At 40.5% G+C, this 13,738-nt stretch overlaps 2 protein-coding genes across 2 annotated transcripts in view; both read left to right on the top strand.

Annotated features, from left to right (window-relative positions):
• The window catches only part of LOC109486620 (probable peptide/nitrate transporter At3g43790), a 4,953-nt gene extending 873 nt beyond the window's left edge, over positions 1-4,080 (top strand). Inside the window, exons 2-10 of the mRNA XM_019790481.1 lie at positions 66-97; positions 990-1,049; positions 1,538-1,625; positions 1,910-1,981; positions 2,130-2,262; positions 2,502-2,606; positions 2,771-2,871; positions 3,397-3,510; positions 3,709-4,080. Of these exons, the coding sequence (XP_019646040.1) occupies positions 66-97; positions 990-1,049; positions 1,538-1,625; positions 1,910-1,981; positions 2,130-2,262; positions 2,502-2,606; positions 2,771-2,871; positions 3,397-3,510; positions 3,709-4,080 (1,077 nt within the window). The remainder of the gene's footprint in view (positions 1-65; positions 98-989; positions 1,050-1,537; positions 1,626-1,909; positions 1,982-2,129; positions 2,263-2,501; positions 2,607-2,770; positions 2,872-3,396; positions 3,511-3,708) is intronic.
• Positions 3,614-5,042, top strand: LOC109486607. Its single transcript, XM_019790475.1, has 3 exons — positions 3,614-4,328; positions 4,591-4,699; positions 4,846-5,042. The coding sequence occupies exons 1-3, from the start codon at positions 4,308-4,310 to the stop codon at positions 5,040-5,042; spliced, it is 327 nt and encodes a 108-aa protein (XP_019646034.1). The 5' UTR covers positions 3,614-4,307.
• Positions 5,043-13,738: the final 8,696 nt, after the last annotated feature.

Genomic DNA, 13,738 nt, shown 5'->3' with positions numbered 1-13,738 from the left:
GTACATGTGCCTCATACTGATATGAATAAATGAAATAAATGGAGACGTGTGTATTGCTTTTTCAGTGGGGGAAACTATCGGACATCGTTGGCAGAAGGTAGGGTCATTATCCTTTAGGCCATGTTGATTTGATTATATGGATGACATCCGCGCGCGCATGAATTTTCGGCCGTTTCAAAAAAAAAGTTTTCAATCATACTGTAAATCGTACAAAACAGTTGCAAAATAAGCAAAAATATACCGTAAGTTACAAAAAAAACCATACCAATGTCGTAGAATGCCAAAATCAAACGAAAAAAGACGAAATTGTAAAGAAATGAACTTGAAGACTAGATTATTCGCCAAACCATATTCTGTCCCATTTGTTCAACCCTCATGACCACGTAGATTTCATAATGAAAACAACTTTTTTTTTGCAAAAACTTAACTTTTTTTTATTCGCACGCGCGCATCAATTTTGGGGTTCCCGGAGGATGTCATCCATATAATCAAATCAACATGGCCTATAAGCTAATTGACACAACAAAGGTACAGTAACTTTCGTAATGTCTATAACTAGACATACAGACACATGGGTACAAAAGAATTGAACTACATACAAGGGGTTTACCGGTTGTGCGAAACAAACAAATATGTTATGATGTGCTATCATGAAAGTTCATCTGTGTTGGTAGTTACATGTTTAAAGTTAAAACTTTTGATCCAACACAAAGAATTCTCTCACCTAGAGCTTTTGATTAGTCACTCTGGTCTTCCTCAGTAGACTGACCCAGTGAAGCTTGTCACGTGGCTTCACGTGTTGACGTCACACTTCAAAGAAGCCACGTGACAAGCTTCACTGGGTCAGTTTACTGAGGAACACCAGAGTAACTGGTGGAAAGTTCTAGGTGAGAGAATTCTTTGTGTTGGATCAAAAGTTTTAACTTTAAACATGTTATGATGTGGTATACTGTTGTGTTTAATGTATGAGTGTGTTTCTTGCTGCCCAGACCCATCCTGCTGAGTTCGGCCATGGCGATATTGGTAGGCACGGTCCTAGTGGGCTTCAGGTGAGACATACCTATAGAACTTGTCCTCTTGTCCTACACAATGTTTTACATATATTTACCACCTTGAAACAAGACGTACACAATATTAGTTTGTAGTAGTTTGTAGTGTATGTACTGTATGTTCATTTCCAACATGACTGATTGTAAAAGTTTAATACATTGTACAATTAGTAGTGATTAACCCTTAAGCAAGTTCCCAGCATGATGTAATCATTTTATGGTTAATTTTACATGAAAGACTAATGATTATGAAGTTTAGAATTTAAGCCTTACTATGCTCGATGTACGTACGGTACAGTCCTGACATGCCATGCATTGTTGTGCGTTGTATTGAGTTATACTTAATCTGTAAAAAAAACTTGTCCTCTTGTCCGCCCTTTTACTTTAAGCCCCTGTCACACATTCACGATCGAACGCACACGAATTCTTTCTTGAACACCAGCCGAACATTTTGATACATCTTGACCGCTCGACATGTTTCCTCACAGTTTCTCCTTCCTGTGGACCGTGGGCGTGATGTTTTTTGAAGGACTTCTGAACGGCACCCTGGGCGTATCCAAGACGTATCTTTACGAGGTGAAGTTTTATTAAATTTTATTCCAACACGTAATCACAAGACTTGGTGACGGCACACTCATGTTTTTTTTCAACTTATATTAATGCCGCCGGCCACCAACACAGGGGACAATACAATACTCATTTTCTTTATGATATTTGGTAGGTAGGATGAAGTAGGCAAATGGAAGGTCAAAATCAATTTTGGGTACTCTAGCGGTTTTGTAAGGTACTGCAGAGGGGCACATTGTATTACTAAGAATTACCTCTGATAATTGGTCCTCTGTGTGTGTGTTTTTCTGCAGATCTGTCCTCCCAAGTTCCATTCAGTTGCCTTTTCTGCTGTCTGGATTCCTTGCGCTGTGGCCCACTTTGTGGTAAGTACATCAACCAACTATCCACGAGACGCTATTAAAGAAAAGTGTTTATATGTAGTTATATACTTCTCAGTTGATGATCTTTCCAGCTGGTAGAATTCTTTGTTGTCCAGCCTTCTAATCAATACTGTTACGTACTCTTACCTAGGGCCCTTCACTGGGTGGATTTTTGGCCTGTCCAGCTACAAGATTCCAGACGTTCGACAAACCTTTCTTCAAGCAGTTCCCGTACCTGCTGCCCTGCGCCGTAGCGGCATGTGCACAGTTCTGCATTCTGATAGGTCAGTTTAGGTGTGACGCACACGTCTAAGTTGTACGTGATTGGTAGAGATATAAGTCCCTTCCCTGTTACGCAATGTAAGCGTTTATGACTTTCTATAACGTCGCAGGAATGAGTCTATTTCAAGTTAGTGTACCGATTGTCTCAAGGCATAGGCACACGTGCACATGCAGTGTGCTTGCTAGGATTACATATTCAGAGTGTGTGATTTTGACTGGTACAAACCTTTTCACAAAATAGGAGGCTGCTTTTTGCTGGATGAATCTCTGGAGAAAAGCCCCAAAGATGAGTACATCGACCTCACCGAAATGTCTTCACAAGACGTACCAGAAGACAAAGAAAAACGTGAGTAAATGTAAAACTGCTTTGGCTACTTTGTAGCCTACCTGTCGTGCTTGTGTCAAACTGTTTGTCATTCGGTACATACTAGTCGTGACCGCCCTAAAATCCTGGGACGAGCTAGAGCTAGTGGGTGAACGTGGGTGAAACTGTTGCAATTTCGCCCATAGGACATGAAAACTCCACCATTAGCCTGCTGCGGGACAGACTGGTGCTGACCCCCTGTGCGCTGTACGCTCTCTTCGCGCTGGCGGCCATCTTCTACTGGCAGGTAAGGTACTCCGGATTGTACAAATTTAATCTGTTTATGATGCTTAGACAACTTCCTTAAGGCGTTCCTATCCACCTCGTCCCTAGGGAGACAACTAAGTGATCATCAACATTACAGGAGCAACCAGCTGCAGGCAAAACAAATCTTAAAATAAACATTGCGTATGTACGTACCAGAACGATGTCGTCTGTATGCCCACCAACCATCAAAACCTACTAATCTACCGAGACAATCAATCCATAGCTTCTTGTCATGCTAAAACACACTGCATACTTGTGGAAGTCCTGGAATTCTTGCAGACTGCACACAATACTATACCATCGGGCTCGCCCCTGAGGTGTCGCCCCCCAAAAAAACTAACATTTACAAAAGCTCTGAATATTTCATGAAGGTTTGAGGTCTCCAAATTGTTTCCTGTATGTTCCGCTTTGCTTGTTTGTTAAAATTGTGGCTATCAAGGGAGAGTGACGATAAACTAGACGACATTTATTGACGTGTTGTACTGTATTTTTACCATCCCTGTAGTTGTTACCCCTCCTCCTGGTGTCTGACTCCCAACATGGCGGCTACAACTTTGATGCTGCGGAAGTTTCCATCGTCCTGACTACTCTCGCCATCTACAGTGCCATTAACCATGTATTCCCTTCTTTTTCTTTCTTCCAACATGTAATCAGAACATGAAAGTTCATCTGAGTTGGTAAAATACATAATGAGCATTAAACTGTTTTCCAACTCAAGAAAAATGACTCAGTGGAATGATATGATATACTTTATGACATACGGTTTTACAAAACAAGATGATTGATGAATGTTTCTGTGATCCCCTGTCTTCTTAAGGCAACACTAAACCCTTACATCGCGTCCAAGTTTACCTACAAGACGGTGTTTCTGTCTGGAGTTGTGTTGTACGCAGTGGGGATCATTTTGCTTCCGTCCATGGTCAACATCACAGGTGCAGTAAGGAGTCAACAACTTCTCCAAACAGCGAACTCTAGCGATTTGACACTGAACTTCACGGCTGCTCCTACCTCGCCACCCGTAACAGAAAGTTACATACAGCCAACGACAGAAATGAACGCGACAGTTACCGGCCAGTGTCGGCTAGCCGGGGACAGGAGGAAGACCTCCCAGCATCAGGCCTCAGAACTACCCGCCAGCGTCTGGGGTCCACTACTGTCTGTAGCGTTGCTGATTGAACAGGGAATGTAAGATACTAACCATACTAATCAAGTAGAATCCGTTTCTCTATTTTCTATAGCCTTGCTATATATCAGTATCGATAATTACGAAAGTCCGTATCATATCACATTGAGCCAGACGAAAGGAAACCGTCAGGCATAGCTCGTTTTTCAGGCATAGCTCGTTTCTCTGCGATTGTTTGCATAAATGTCTTTCCTCCGTCCTTCAGCTCACAAACATACCTGGCTGTCATCGTGATGATAGGAAACGCCGGTGTGGTGAGTAACATGCCTCCTACCATGGTGTTTCCGAAAGATTAGCAACCTAAACCCGGGGGGAGGGGGACTTTTGAGGCCCACACCCAATTTCATCTCTAATAGCGTCTGAACGGCTTGTGCTAGAACCGTAAAATGTGGTGACTTTTCCTAAAATATATCTGGGAACAATTTTATATTACTTACATAAGTTCCTGATTTTTCGCCCACAATTTCAGTGTTGTTAAGTCCATGTTTATAATGATGCCCTTTTATGTCGGTAAAGCAATCCAACCGGGGGACCGTTAACGGCATCGCGCAGACCCTGGCGGCGCTGTCCCGGCTGGTGGGACCGGCGGTGAGCGCCAACCTGTTCGCCTGGACCACCGATAACGGTAGGGCGGCAGCTCACTGGCACGCCTATCTCACAACAATCTGCAACACGTGTAAGAATTTAGTTTCAACGGCAGTTTAAAGACGAAGGGAAAGTTACCGGTCGGTTCTCTGTCCCAGAGTTTTTTTTTCTTTCCTTTGTTGGCAGGGTTGCCCTGGCCGCTGGATCACCACCTGTCCTTCTATCTGGTGGCCGTCCTGTGTGTCCTCGTGGCGGTCCTCTGTGCAAGTCTACCGGCTTCCAGCAACCTGCCGAGGGCCGACAGCCTCACAGTATCAGAGGAGGGCGACAGAAGGGAGGAACCCATTTTGGAAGGAACACTGTATCCATTGATGGACAAATAAGCAAAAAGCACAATTTTATCTGACCAACGTCTTCTTGTATAACATATAGAAAAAGCACCTATTAATTAAGTCTGATGCCACAACGTAATTTTCAACAAGAGTCTTATAAATATATACAGTTTTTACCTTCGGGGAAGGAGACATCCTTCCGCGAAAGGGTTTTGTTAGAGATCACGGTGGTAAAATCTGGGCTGCAAAGTTCCCACATGTCATAGAACCCGAACTGTGTTCGATCGTGTTCGATCTGGGGAATTCGAATCGAACCCGCGTTCTATTTCGGGGTCACCTGCGGCCATTTCACTATAAAGCGGCAAAACAAGCCTTTCTACCTCCGTTCATTGCAACAGATAAAAAACAACACTTTTCTATAGATACAAACAGTTTCCTTGACAGTACATGTCCGCTATTATTTTTGGTGGACATGTAACATGTAGCGAAGCTACTGTCGTATCCTTGAGTGACCTTGAATACTGTAATGATTCTTTACACCAGTATGAATAACACAATGCACACTTTCTGGCGATATGACATGTCTCCAAAACTCGTTCAAACCTGGAAACATGGAGAGTCAAACATACCCCATTTACGGCTCAAAATGACTGTAACGGTTGTCCCGAAAATCGTGTTTTAGGGATTTTTGAAAAATGGCCTCAATTTTGAATTTTGGGTAATTTAGTGAGAAAAATGTCAAAAAAATGTCATTTTTTCACCAATATGTCGACAAAAACTAGACTTAAAATCAGAAATTAAAAAATCCCTAAAACACGATTTTTTGTCTTATTCCTAGTCTGCGAAAAATATAAAAATCGGGGATCTGGGGTAATATACGTAGCCAGGTTTGAACGATGTTTGCCTAAAAACGTGATATAACTTGTGCTCGGAAACCCGAAAATAATCGTCTTTCTGAGCGAAATTTTAAAAAATCATCGATTTAACATAAAACGCTAACATTTAAAGGATGTTAAGACGAAAATTTGATTTTAATTTGACGAAATTTACCCCTAAATATTATTTGTGTATTTTCAAATATTTTACGGGTAGTCCAAAACAGGCCAAAATAGCGTCTTGTAACCCGATACCTTTTCGAACGCGCATAGCAATGGGAAAGAATGTCGTAGTGACAGACCGCCGTGGATTTAGATTTTCATGTTCGCAGCTGTTTCTCGCGTTTGGGTGGACGGATTCTTTTGAGACTAGGCGTATGTTTTGCTATTGGGCTGCAGATGATGCACGTTCTTTTGTTTTTATTGAATATGTTTTTTTGGGCGTGAAAATGGTGCCTTTTGGTGGCCCCAGGCCACCCTTTCAGCGTGAAAGTGGTCGCGACCGTTGACCTTCGGCGTGTCTAAGGTGTTATTGGTCTAGTCCATGAAGATGACCCCTCGCAAAGAGGGGTGTCCGGTCTCGATAAATTCTTTGTTTAAAACCATAGTCCTGCAACAATTGTTGTTGTGCACATGCATATTCTGTATGCGAGGCGCAACAATTGTTCTTTGGAGGGTATTTTTAGTACGCCGTTCACAGGACGTGTGATCGGCACTTCCGGTTGGCAAAGCTACCAATGGGTCAGGGGTCAACGTACTCTTACGCAATCTTTGTTACCTTCGCCAAGAAGGTTATGTTTTCGTAGGCGTTCGTGTGTGTCTGTCTGTGTGTCTGTAAACACGATAAGTTGAGAAAGCTTAAATAGATATTTGGTAGGTGGGTAGGTCTTGTTGAGACCCAGAAATGATTAGATTTTTGGCCCCCTGTCGGCTTCCTATGGTACTGCAGCTGAACATCTCGTTTTGATATCTCATGACCTAGACATGCTAGGGTCACGAAATTTACATGATAGGTAGCACTTGTGATTGGGAAGAAGTGACGTGAGTTTGGGTCCCCTAGCGACTTGTTCCAGAACTGTAGGGCCATTTGTTTAATAATATTCAAAAGAGGATAACTTAAGAACCGGTTGATGAATCATCATGATTTTTTGTATGTAGGTAACTTAAGTGATGCTTGACATAATTATGCAAATTTGGATGTTGTTTGCATAATCTATGAGGAAATTCTATAAATCAATTGCATTACATGATAGAACTATTTAAGCTTGTGGCATATATAATTGAGAACAAGAGAAACATAAACAGATATTGATTATGTAAATTAAGAATTTATTTGCATAATTAATGAGAAACTCTTGTAATTCAGCAATGGTAACTGCCTGCAATTTCATACTTGGGTATTTGAAAGTTAATTGAAGTTGAACATCATTAAACATAATGACAATTCACATATTCAAATCAGGACCTCATTTGCATAATTTTGATAACATAGTTGCAAGATCCAGTTCTTTTCTTTACAATAGTTGTTTATTAATACCTAAATACAGGAAAATTTGCACCTTCCGACACGGTGATGTTTGTTCAAAGCCACTCCCATGTCAGAGGTGACATTTTGACATTTGCATGGCGGAACCTCATGTTGCTACATGTGTTGCTAGCGATCTCTAAGGTTGCTGACCAACTTGTGCCTCACAGGTGGGTATATATTCACTGTACCAACTCTAAATCTCTGGAAGGTTTGCCAGACTACTAGTATCATAGGTGCTAACTGTTTGAGAAGACTGGAACGATTTTAGTGACAGAAGCTTCCCCCCTTAGCTGAATACACTTCTAAGTGAACTTGTAATCTTACCTTGTAGAGCGTCAATGGGTATCCTCGGGACAAAGTGATCGCTGGAATCCTATTTGTCTCTGATTCTTCCTTTAAAATCCTCTTAAGAACGCAGGAATGCCATTTCAGAAGGTTCAATTTTCAAAATTTTGCGGGCTGGCGGGAGCATGCCCCAGCCACTAGGAAGCTCGCGCCTTTGATGCTCGCTGGTCCCTCGGGAAGTAGGAAGAACCCCACCTCCCCCGACCAAAATCCTGGCTACGGGCATGAAAATGACCTAAAATTTTGTTCAGAAATTGGTTTATGTTTAGCTGGGAAAATGCACATAACGTTACGTGTCAAAGTACGGGTAACAGACCGTGCCTGAGGACCTGAGCGAACCCGACCTCGCCATAGAAAACAGGTTAGACAAGATTACCTTCGCCAAGAAGGTTTGCTTTCAGAGGCGTTCATGTGTGTGTGTGTCTGTCTGTCTGTCTGTCGTTTTGTCTGTAAACATGATAAATGGATTGTCTTGGTACTTGGTAATTGTTTAGGTCTTGATGAGACCTGGAAATGATTAGATTTTGGACCCCTAGCGGCTTGTTATGGTACTGCGGCTGAACTTCCGGTTTTGATATCTCATGATCTAGACATGCTTGGGTGACGAAATTTGGATGGTAGGTAGCTCTTGTGCTGGGGAAGAAGTGACTTGACGTTTGCCCCCCTAGCGGCTTGCTCTGAAACTGCAGGGCTATCTGTTTGAAAATATTCAAAAGAGGATAACTCAAGAACCGGTGGACGGATCGGCGCGATTTTTATCGGAGGACGGATCGTCGTGATTTTTGGTATGTAGGTAACTTACGTGATGCTTGATATGATTGACAATTATGCAAATATGGATGTATTTGAATAATTCATGGAGAAATTCTATAAATCAGTTGCATTCTATGATAGGACTATTGAAGCTTGTGTGATTGGTAATTGATAAGGAGAGAAACACAGCTAGGCAGATATTGATTAATATCTAAATTAAGACTTAATAACATTTTTATATTTATGTAATGAGAACTGCCTGGAATTTCATACTTGTGGTATTTGAAAGTTCAGTGAAGGTGAACATCATTAAACATGATGTATTTAAATCAGGACCTCATTTGCATAATTTATGAGGAAATTCTAGAATGGCATTGTTTGTTAGTATAACTGTCTTTGGTTGAGAATATGATAAACTGATATCATTCATGAAAATGAGAATATCCTATTTTGCTAAATCAAGGGGAATAATCTATAATTTGTCAGTCATAAATAATAACATCATTTGGCGAAGGTATGAGATCGGGGAACTCTAGTTTTGGATGTTTTCGGCGTATGTTACGACTTCTAACTTACACATACCGCGGTATACGGTCTCAGACGTTCTCGACATGCATTTTTACCGAGGTGCAGACCTTTATTTCCCCGATTTATACTAAGAATCGTCGCAATCAACTATACATAACAAACAACATATAGAAATATACAATAAAAAGCCCGGAGGTATAAAATCTCAGATTTTACTTGTTAGCTCTTAAGATGATTTTATTATTGTAATGTATAACTAATTGCTTCTATGTTATGTCACACCTAATTCAGCGAAATCGACTTAGCTGCCTAAGTGTGACAACTGTGAACTGTTTGAAGTGTATTTTTAAAGGTTGCGAATATTCTCTCTCTCTCTCACTCACTCACCCCAACTGGTGAGGTACAGAACGGATAGGTAGAGTCAAGCAAACATCCAAATGAAGACCTCCTAACCACAGAAAAGAAACGCAAACTGGAGTGGTGTCGTCTTGATCGGATAAGAACACAACAATAAGTGCTTACCTTCCGATGATGTCTTCTAGGGTCTGTTTCATCACAGTAAACGATTTTATGTATCCAAATCAGAATAACAGGCGTTACATACAATCCCCACTTACGTTTCACGGGACAGTGGCTCTATGAAAAATACTCACAAAATGTATGATTTCTACACATTGGCGACAATGATAACAACTTCCACGACTGCCACATTCTATTCGGAAATCAACACAGTGAACTAGAACTTGTGTTTGAAGAATAGTCTCACCTGGTGCGGAGTCTTCCGAGTGTGATTCCCAGGCACATATTTCCAGGGTCTGAGCATGCTCAGGACGGATTCTCGAGTGTGGGCTGGAGAGGCAGGTTTGGAGGAAAGTGGAATTTTACATCATTTGTTGTTGATGAGGGTCAGATATCCAGGAAAATGATAATTCTTACACTTAGTCACACAAAAAGGAGAAACTGCTATCTCTGGATAGAATTATAATGACTAGTTTAGCTTTTAAAGTAAGTAAGATCCCTATGCCTCAGTGTCACTGTTATGCAAATTTTCATAAAATACATTTTTCATTATATGTCGATTAATATGTTAATGAATATTCAAATGCCAATAAACATGCAAAAGGTCAATAAATATACAGAACCAAATAGATTTGACAATGATACCAAAATCAAAAGCATATTACAATTTAGTACACCCAATACAAGTTACAAATGTACCTGTAACAGCATCAGTAACAGAACTTTGGTGATCTCACTTCTGACCAGGATGTCACAAAATGCACCGAAGGGAAGGAAAGTGCAACCAATTAGAATTATACACCGTAGATATTTTACTGTTGCATTCCCTAAGTCAGATATAATACAACATGGGGTATTCCGTATCGCCCAAGGTACCAGCCCGACTCCGCGTCGGATCGCCCGACATTCCATCCAAACACATACACACACGCACACTAACACACAGAGACACACACACACACACGAACACACACACACGTGCTTGTGTACACACACACACACACATGCACATACATGCTTGCACACACACACACACACACACACACACACACACACACGTCTCATATCCATAGTAACAAATACACTTAAAAACACACACACACACCTTTAAAGCCACTCTAAATGGTTAATAAATTTTCAAAATGAACGATTCCATGACTATACAAAGCTACTTGACTTTGTATGTATTCTGATCAATCTACATTTAAATTCGACCTACAATGTATTGTATAAGCATTCTCATCCATGAGTGCATTTCAGCACCAAGGAGAGAATCTCATTTTTTTGTTTTAATGGGCTTCGTAAAAGAGAACATCGCGGCGTTCAATGGCTCCCTATATTACAAAATGTAGGTTAAGTACAAAGTCATTTATCTTTTGTTAAAAGCAGCTAAATTCTACTTCTCAAGTACTACCAAACTGCAAGTACATAATACTAGACTAGTACAACACAGGGGGGGTGGGGTGTATACACGATATTGGAAACATTCAAACATTGTAGTGAATATTTTGCAAGATAAATTATAGTAAAACATTATTTATTTCAGTCACGGGACAAAAGAACTCAAAGACGAGATCTTAACCGGGTTGAAGAGGAGACAGAGTGTGTCTCGAAAGCTCCCCAGTGTAGCTGAGTTAACATTGACGTGTTTTGGAATAAAATTTGTCAAAAAATGTATTTCAGTTCCCTTCTTCCTTGACTTCACAGTCACTGCAATAATAATTGTGATTAGCTTGGCAATGCATACTATTACTTAGCATCTATTTGTGTGAAAAAGAAGAACCTGCATCACCAGGTGACTAGAGGTCCAACAGAAGATTACAATGTGTAGTATACAGTCATGTATTTGTTAGAGGATTTGAATGAAAATAGTCAGTGCTATATTCTGTCACTAAATTGTATATTTTGTATCAACCAATGACAAAATTAGAAGGAACAACACTCTGAAATGCATATTTTTTTAAATTATTTACTATACATATGTCATAATGATTTGCCTATCATTCATATGTGCAACATTATATAAATTAAGAGAATTGAGCTCGAATGGACAATAATATTGGCTTGGCCAACACACTGTTACATGATTGTTTGGTAAGTAAACTTTGAGTAAATATTAACTAATTCCAGCAGCCAACTCTACCCAGCATTCCATGCCTGCAGGGCAAAGGCCAGTGGCGCATACCCAGAGGGCCCAGTCTGAGACCCCTTTGAGTGAGTGCAGCCAAACCAACTGATAAAGCCTTTTTCTTGGTATGTGTGGATAAATGCTGGCATTTTCCAGCTGGAGAGTTATTTCTATTTCTATTAACTTGAAAAAACTGGCTGTTAGGGTTGTTTTGGCTGCTTGGTAGTTTCTAAAACTAATCCCATCTTGTTGTCTTTTGGTGGTCTTCAAGGGGGTCAGAGGTCATGCTGCCAGTGTTTGCATTTGCCGTGCCAGGTATCGCTGGTCAAAAAGTGAAATTTTTGGACTAAATGGACAATTTGGAAGTTGGACTACCCTGTCAATATGTGTTTGCAATAGTTGAACACTCAAGTAGGTGATTGTTGACAGCTCAGTTCTTTAATGTTTTCCATATATTCCAATAGGGGCTGGAATTAGTGGGCTGTGCCCTGCAGTACAGGCAAACAATGACAAAATGGCTGCCGCAAGAAGTTTGGACAACACTAACTCTAACAAAGAAGGTAAAAGAATCCTTAGTTATCTTTCTACAGCATTCATATGCTGAATACATTATTAATTACCATTTACTGAGGATAAATTCGCACAAAATGGATGGTATTATAAGCAAAAAAGAAATGTTCCATACAGGTCAAAGTTCATTTGGAAAAGTTGGTGAAGATACATATTAAGTTTTTTAAAAAAATAATGAGGTTTAGGTTGCACAATTTCCCCCATGACTAACTGAAGCACTGTCAGTCCAGCACAGTTAAGTAGCTGATGAATTTTATTGCTACATGTACAAGAATGTAATGTAAAGGAATAAACAACTTGATCTGTAGCTTGAAGGTCAAAGTCCTTTAGTCAGAGTTACTGTTTATCAGTAAAAGGCTTGGTGGGTGGTGAATTCACTTTATACTTATGACTAAAAGCACAGCCAGACCAAACATCAGAACTCTGTCATGTCACAAAATATGTCCACTGCCTTGACGAAAATGACATACCCTCCATTACAAAGACTGCTAAATGCACATTTTAACATTTACTGTGCTAGCTGTACTTAGTGTAGTACCTGTTTGCCACAGTGGCACGTACAGAATGTACATTTATATTATGTATCCTGGAGGACTATTATTATTACACATTTCCTATAATGTAATTCTCTTTCAAAAGATAAATTTAAAAGTCTTTACTAGGTTACTAAAACTTACTTAGTGTGCGCATGTACATTGTACATGCTTTTTGATAGCATTCAGATGGGACATATGTTTGTTTATCTTTTTGAAAATAGAGTTTAAGAACTTACATCATACAAATTTTCCCCACAGATGAGTCTGCTGTCTTGCTGGTCCATACTGAGTATGGCAAAGACAAAGTTGGAAGCTCATTCCTACACCGACAGGTGGTAGAAACAATCAGGGAACGTGAACCAGACATTCCTGTGTTCAGTACTGTTTTACAAGCAACTGAAAAGGACAAACAAGATGCTCAACAAGATGGAGTGGAGCTGATACTGCCTAAACTTCAGCCAGGTGACACAAGGACTGACCCAACACCAGACTGGCTGACATTTGATCATTGCTCCAAATACCCACATCTTCCTACAAAGGTAAGGAGCATTGTGGGACATGCTGATGTCACAAGTAGGGCTGCACTAAACATAAAAGATGGCCGTTGCCCAGAAGCAAAAGTCGTTCTTATTTATAATGACACATCAAAAGATACTCAGGGGAATGAGAAGGTTGCTACTGTAAATAACTCTGCCCTCCAAAACGCACAAGATGCTGATGTGGTCTTCTCTGTTGGAAACAAGGTATTTGATCACTTTGAGAACCAGTTCAGAGCTACTGACAAGCAGCCTGAGCATTTTGAGTTTCTACCAAGACCATCCAAGAAGTTTGAGCACACAAAAGCAAGCTACAAAGATGCAAAGACAATGACGATTCTGTCCATTGGTAGAGTGAATAGTGTTGACAATCTAAAGGGACATGACCTTGTAGCTAAAGCCTTGGGCATTGCGGCCGGAAAACGGAAT

The sequence above is a fragment of the Branchiostoma belcheri genome, unplaced genomic scaffold (genome assembly GCF_001625305.1).
Source record: "Branchiostoma belcheri isolate BF01 breed outbred unplaced genomic scaffold, Haploidv18h27 scaffold110, whole genome shotgun sequence".
In the NCBI taxonomy this organism is placed as follows: Eukaryota; Metazoa; Chordata; class Leptocardii; order Amphioxiformes; family Branchiostomatidae; genus Branchiostoma; species Branchiostoma belcheri.
This window is presented reverse-complemented; position numbering and strand designations above follow the sequence as displayed.

Bases quoted from the DNA above. Each gene is read 5' to 3' on its own strand.
- LOC109486607 (XM_019790475.1), top strand. From the start codon at position 4,308: ATGATAGGAAACGCCGGTGTG. The intron at 4,329-4,590 runs GTGAGTAACATG...ATGTCGGTAAAG, and splicing joins TGATAGGAAACGCCGGTGTG to CAATCCAACCGGGGGACCGT. The intron at 4,700-4,845 runs GTAGGGCGGCAG...CTTTGTTGGCAG, and splicing joins CGCCTGGACCACCGATAACG to GGTTGCCCTGGCCGCTGGAT.